Source organism: Quercus suber, unplaced genomic scaffold, assembly GCF_002906115.3.
Source record: "Quercus suber isolate HL8 unplaced genomic scaffold, Cork oak 2.0 scaffold_193, whole genome shotgun sequence".
NCBI lineage: Eukaryota > Viridiplantae > Streptophyta > Magnoliopsida > Fagales > Fagaceae > Quercus > Quercus suber.
Window position 1 is genome coordinate 889,191 of NW_027069651.1, and position 7,181 is coordinate 896,371.

Sequence of the window (7,181 nt, forward strand, 5' to 3'; positions counted from 1 at the left end):
CCTAACTCCTTAACATGTGTGGGGTCTCAGTTTTCGGACTAAGCCCAAAAACGAATGGGATCTAGGCCCAGTGGACCTAGTACAATGAATTTGTAGAGACTGGGTTTGAGAACTAGGCTTTAGTAAGGGATACAACCACTAGACATGATAGTGAGTTTATTTGAATAAGAAGAACACAGTCTGGAATGTGAAATCTTATCCTCGGCCCTCACCTGAGGAGCTTACAGTTCTTATTACTTCTTCGGTACTAGGTTACAAGAGTTTCAAAGACCATACCAATGGCTACTGAGTTTTCTCTTTTCTTTTTCTCTTCCCTTCCTGTTTTTTTGATCCTCCTTCTTGGAGGATCTCTTACATTATATACTCCCTTTTAGTTGATCTTAGCCCTCCATTTGTTAGCAAGGCAGGTCGCTATTTGAGTGCTTGTCCCATCAGCAATCTTCCCAAACCTTCTGTGAGTTACAGCAACCAAGGTAGCACTGTTTATGGGTCATTTTCTTATTAATGTGGCCAGAATATTAGTTGTGGGCATTTAATGTGAAGATGATAGTTTCTCCTTGAATTGCTCCTCCACCATACTCCCATGGCTGGTCTATCGTACTCATCCTTCTTTTTGGAATGCTTTAGGAGGCTGCCTTTGATGGTGTGCCGCTCTTCCCTTCTATGATCTTGGTTGATCGAGGACAGGATTATCCTCGACTATGCTCCTCGGCACTTTGGGCTTTCTTTGTTCGTCCTCGGACATTCCTTCCTCCTTGGCGTGGGCCTTGGGCTCATTATGAAATGGGTCGGGGTCGCCAAATTCTCTGGCTCCATAATAGCCTCTCAAAATCCTGCTGTTCAGATCCTCGGACAGAGAGGAGGATTTTAATGTCCTCGGGTCCGTGTCACGGCTCGTCAAGTCTTGTCTTTCATTAGCACTTAAGTCTCTTTACCTGCCTAAGACACGTTCCTAGCGCTTTGGTATACGGAGAGCGCCCTCATTAAATTCTGGTGGCTCTGTGCTCCCCACGTTCAACAGTGTGATAGTAATCTAACGGTGGTGGTCTTCTTTAACTTTATGGGCGGAAAATCCGCACAGTTCTTTTTAATTGGAGGTATAAATATCCATTTGAACCGATTCATCTCTTCACTTTTACATTCAAGAGCTCTTGCACACATATCCTGAATTCGGTCAAATCTCCCATCAAACACACATCTCTTCTCAGCATAAAAAGCCTATCCGAGGAGCTTTTCCTCATTTCTGTAAGTCTTTTTTTCCCTTGAATTCACGTTTTCTCTCTCTCTCTCTTTTGTCCTTCCCTGAGTTCTTTAGTCGTTTCTAGAGATGGGTACGTTTAAGAAGTTGGTTGAGTCTGAAGAGGCAATGGAAAAGTTCATGGCCGATTATAGGATACCCCATAATGTGGGTTTAAGATATTGTGAAGAAAGGGAGTGGCATTTTAGGAGGCAAGAGGGGGAAGTAGTGATTCCCATAATCATCTTCATGGAAGGTGGTATGAGAATCCCTATGGGGCCAGTGATGAGGGACTATCTTAGGCATTTCCGATTAGCTCCCACCTAGTGCACCACCAACGTGTTTAGGATCTTGGGTTGTGTGGACGCCTTAAATGAACCAATGGGGTTAAGGTTAACCCACCACGATGTAAATTGGTGCTACAACCTCCAACACCTAAAGGGTAAGTCATATTATATGAAAACGAGGGATGATAAAGTTTGTCTTATTCAGTGCCTTCCTAAGTCCAGCAAGGGGTTGAATAAGGACTTTCTCATCGCGTCCGAGGAGTGGCACGACAGCCTTCATTGCCCAACAGTAGAGGGGGAGCCAGGTGGGGTATTCGGAGTAGGAGAGAGTTGATCTTTTGTATTTTCACAGTTTACATTGTCCGGTTGTTAATATTAATGTGCTTTCTTTTTGCAAATCCACATGCCTTTGAACGACACTTCCATTTGGTCAACCGGGAGGATCTGCAAGCCATCCTCAGGGCAGAGGTCTTTATGAACAAAGCTGACAACCAAATCAGAGCGGCTCACAAGATTTTCGGGTACAATCCCCTACAGAAATCTTTTTGGGCTTTGAAGTACGTGATCAGAGCCAAAGATCCTTGACTTCATAAGATCGTCGTAACGAAACACGGGTTCTTGATTCCCGAAGGATCCCCTATCCTAGAAGGTGTTTCATTGTCTGGCCCTTCTTCATCCCATTAGACTACAAAGGCCGAGGGAGAAAGTGCAGAGAGGGAGGAAAAAGTTGCTGATTTAGGCCCGTCTAAGGACGAGTTTGGTTCTTTCAACCATGTCAATCCACCCGAGGACCTCTCTGGTGACCTAGGCGACCCCGACTTAACCGAAGTGGATATCTAATCAGAAGAGATTTCTTCTCAGGTCGAGATGGGTTTCAAGAAGAAACCTCAGACCAGCTTGTTCGACCTAATTGAGGGCAGCCGGGGAAGGGTGCGCCGGGGAAGCAGCAATCAAAGCTTCCTCCTCCTCTACCCAAGCTTCCTCCTCCCTTACCCGAGTCTCTGCCTGTGCAAACTAGGTCATCCTCTGCTCAGCCGACCCTAACTCTTTGGCTCAAGTCCTCCAATCTGAAGAGGAAGAGGCTCTCCAAAGGCAAAGATCCAATGGACGAGGAGAGATCTCACTCCTCCCAAGAGGAAGATGAAGCGCGACGCCCTACCAAGCAGTTGAGAATTGGGCACCAGGGCTAGGAAAAAGAGACCACTGATACTCAGGCCCTTCAACCCAAGGAGTCGCCCCTCCTAGTTGAGCCCCTTCAAGCCGTTCCCCCCGAAGCCATCCCTCCGAGCCAGGATCCTCCAACTTCTGACACAGCCCCTTAGCAACCCTCTATGGACAAGCTGGTTATAAAGCTAAAGAAATAGGCTATCTTTATTACGCTTTTGCCTTATGTTTCTTTCTTTTCTAGTGTACTTTGAACTTTTGTAATGAAGTAAGCTCTTTTTGTAATGGGATGTTCTCATTTCCCTTAATGGTGACGTCCTACTATTCATTATGTTTTCACGCTTTTGCTGACACTTGGTTATCCTTGGTAGTGTGCTCCATTCTTTATTAATTGGGCTCACCACATAAATTTTAATTCAAACTTCAACTGATAACTGAACATCCTTAACAACAAAATTTGCTTTCCGTACAGTAGGCTACAAAAGAACTCACGTTTATAACGCGGACCTCATATTCTTTAGACTTATAGGTTGTGGTAATATGTGTTAACACACATTTCTCAAGGACTTACTGACCTTAAAGGAATATTACAGCGTTGATTTAAAAGGAAAAGTAATTGATGTTTTAAGTGATACCTTAGGTGAAGTGACCTAGATGTACCTTGAAATACTTTAAGTGAGGCTCATGGATGAGTAAGGCAGGTGATCCAAGGAGTCAAGCTCCATTTTAGCTGCATTTGTAACTTGGACGAATATTCGAGCTCGTTAATTTCCTCAAAGGTATGGTCAGAGGAGTCTCACAACACTCAGAATCTATTTAACGCTCAGGCTTCTGTTGAAAATAGTTAGTTTCCCCATAGGCCTGAGTCCAAGGACCATGCAAGACCTTGGTTCTGTCTATTGCTCAGATTCTTCTTGAAGTAACTAGTTTCCCTATAGGTTTGGGTCCAAGGACCATGCAAGACCTTAGTTCTATCTAGTACTTAGATTTTTCTTGAAGTAACTAGTTTCTGCATAGGTTTGAGTCTGAGGACCATGCAAGACCTTGGTTCTATCTAGTACTTAGTTTTTTCTTGAAGTAACTAGTTTTCCCATAAGTTTGAGTCCGAGGACCATGCAAGACCTTGGTTCTGTCTAGTGCTTAGATTTTTCTTGAAATACAAGACATATAATCATAACAGACTTAAAATTTGAGACAGAGAAATGCTTTTATTAATAATAATACCTTCCCAGGTTATTTACATTCCAGAGACGAGGTATAGCCTTTTCATCTAAGTCTTCTAAGTAGTATGCTCATATTCCTACTATTGAAGTGATTCAGTATGGTCATTCCCAGTTGGGTCCAAGCTTTCCAAAAAAGGGGTTCTTGGCAGCACCCACAACTTTCCTCAACACTAGGTCCCGTGGTGCTAGTGGTATTTGATGATAGCCTTGAAAGGTATCTAAGAAGCTCATTCAAGGATGGCCCACAGTTGCATCTACCAACTAGTTTATCTGAGGCATGGGGAACGGGTTCTTGGGACATGCCTTATTCAAGTCCGTGAAGTCTACACAGACCCGTCATTTTCCACTTTTCTTCTTGACCAACACGATGTTGGCCAACCATTCAGGGTAAAAAACCTTTTTGATGGCTCCTGCACGCTTAAGCTTCTTCACCTTGCCTCTAATCGCATTGGCGTGCTCTCTCGATGGGCAACGAGGTGGCTACTTCTTAGGAGTTATGGATGTGTTGACATTAAGATGGTGACAGATTAAGGCTAGATCGGTCCCTAGAGCATCACAGGCGTCCCATGCAAACACGTCTATATTTCTTTTGAGAAACCCAATCAACTCCTCCTTCTCCTAGAAAGGCAGCTGAGCTCTGACCTGAAAGAACCTCTTTGGGTCATCACCAATGACCACTTTTTCTAGATTTTCACATTTTGCCCCATCGCCAGCGTTATTAGGAGGCGATGCTACCACCTTTGATTGCTATAAGTTTTTTTCGGCAGAGGCCGAGGACTTCGCATTGAGCTGATGTGAAATGGTGGCTACCATACACTGCCTTGCTGTGGATTGGCAACCATAGACCTCGTGGACTTGGTCCCTGGATGAGAATTTCACTTTCTGATGCAATGAGGAGGTGATAGCCCCCAAGGCATGGAGCCAGGGCCTACCGACGATGGCCGTATATGGAGAGTAGGTGTCTACTATGATAAAGTTCATCTCCACTATCTCTAGGCCGGTCTAGATGGGTAGCCTAATCATGCCCTTCAGAGTAACAAGCTTCTCGTCGAAACTTATCAAAGGAGAGCTATAGGGCATCAAATCTCCCGGTTTTAGCCTCAGCCCCTTGTAGAGGTCGGGGTACATAACTTCGGCCCCACTGCCATCGTCCACCATCACTCTTTTTACATCGTAGTTCCCAATTCTGAGAGTGATCACTAGCGTATCATCATGGACTGGGTGGTTCCAATCTTGTCTTCTTCTAAGAAGCTTAAGATTGGGTGAGACTTCATTTTAGCTCTCTTCGGCTCTGGTTGGGACTTCTTGGCAGGCAGTTGAGCCATGGATAACACTTGTGATGGGCGCGTGCTTGTTCTTCCTGGCGCGGCCAGGATTACATTGATCGTTCCTACGGGTGGCCCCAGGGCAGTATCTTTTTGGGGCTTCTGGTGGGTCTGGCCCTGATGACCACTGGAATAATGTAGAAGGTGCCTCATCTTTCCTTCTCGGACCAGCTGGTCCATATAGTTTTAGAGGTTCTTACAGCTCTCTGTGGTATGTCCGTAGTCTTAGTGGTATTGGCAATAAAAATTCTAATTACGCCTCGCGGGCTCTCCCACCATCTTATTCGGCCATTTGAAGTATGGCTTGTTCTTGATTTTCTCCAACACCCACTGTACTGGTTCTTAGAATATGCGTTGACAGCCTGTGTGTTGGCTGCTCTGGATTGTCCTATGAAATCTCTCCTTAGGCGGTTGCTGTTATATCAGTCCGACCTGAAATCCTCCTCTCCTGAGGGATAGCTTTCTCTTTCCCTTTGCCTTGTAGCTAGTCTTCCTCTACTCATTTATACTTATCGATTCGATCCATCAATTGGCGCACACTGGTGGTAGGCTTACCAGTCAGGGACTTCTTTAAGCTGTGCTCGGCGGGGAGACTATTTTTGAAGGTACTGATGGTGACATCGTCAAAATCACCGTACATTTCATTATACATCTCCCAATATCTGTCCAAGTAGGCCTTTAGGGTTTCCCCGTCGTGCATGGACAAAGACAGTAACGCATTCAAAGGCCAAGGAGCTCTACTGTTTGTAACGAAACGGGAACCAAAGGCTTGGGTTAGCTGCTTGTACGAACCTATGGAATTCATCTTTAAGCTATTGAACCACCTCATCGCCACCGATCCCGAGCTAGATGGGAAAACCTTGCACATTAGCGCCTCGTCCTTAGAGTGGACGGCCATCCTTTGGTTAAACTGGCTCACAAGCTCCATGGGGTTTATTTTGCCGTTATAAATGGTGAAGGTTGGTTGCTGGAACCGTAGAGGAAGTGTAGTCCCTTCTATGTGGTGTGTGAAGAGTGATTTGGAGAGTTGATCCAGTACCCTGCTTATGGCGTTGCTCCCTAAGCCCTTAGGGGGCGGGCTTTTACGTTTACGCCTCCGGTAGTGCTCTTCTTCATGAGAGAATGTCTCGCTTAGAGGAGTTCTCAATCTTCGTCTATAGTCATCATCACTTTCATCATTAGAGGGCATGTCAGGGTTATAATGAGGTCGTCTTCATTGTACATGGCACAGCTTTCTCTTGAAGTCGTCTATCTTTCGTTGCATGGCCTGATTATCATACTGTCTTTGGGATACGTGGCTCATAACTTCTTCTTGTTGCATGACTCGATTGTCATTTTGTCTCTGGAGTACGTGACTCCTAACTTCTTCTTGTTGCATGACCCGATTGTCATTTTGTCTCTAGAGTACGTGACTGCCCATATGAGAGTGGCTTCTGCTGGTTTGAGTGGTGTGCACACTTCCCTCTCGAAACCTTCCATTCTCCTTATTTCGAGTGCGCTATAGGTTGGGAAAGTTATCGTGTTGCTGGGACCTAGCTGGTTCAGGCTGATAGGGGCCTTCTTGATGAAGGCCTGATCCTACCATGCTTAATTGTTACCCTTACCAACACATAAGTTCTCCCCACAGACGGCGCCAATTATGGGGTCTCGGTTTTCGAACTAAGCCAAAAAATGAATGAGATCTAGGCCTAGTGAACCTAGCACAATGAATTTGTAGAGAGTGAGTTTAAGAACTAGGCTTTAGTGAGGGATACAACCACTAGGCATGATAGTGAGTTTATTTGAATAATAAGAACCCGGGCTGAAATGTGAAATCTTATCCTCGGCCCTCACCTGAAGAGCTTGCAGTTCTTATTACTTATTCGGTACTAGGTTACAAGAGTTTCAAAGACCATACCAATGGCTACTGAGTTTTCTCTTCTCTTCTTTTTTTTTTTTTTTTTTT

At 45.0% G+C, this 7,181-nt stretch overlaps 1 protein-coding gene across 1 annotated transcript; it reads right to left on the bottom strand.

The window, feature by feature from the left end:
* Window positions 1-5,735: 5,735 nt before the first annotated feature.
* Window positions 5,736-6,425, bottom strand: LOC111996512 (uncharacterized). The gene has a single exon (XM_024028499.1). The coding sequence runs from the start codon at window positions 6,423-6,425 to the stop codon at window positions 5,736-5,738; it is 690 nt and encodes a 229-aa protein (XP_023884267.1).
* Window positions 6,426-7,181: the final 756 nt, after the last annotated feature.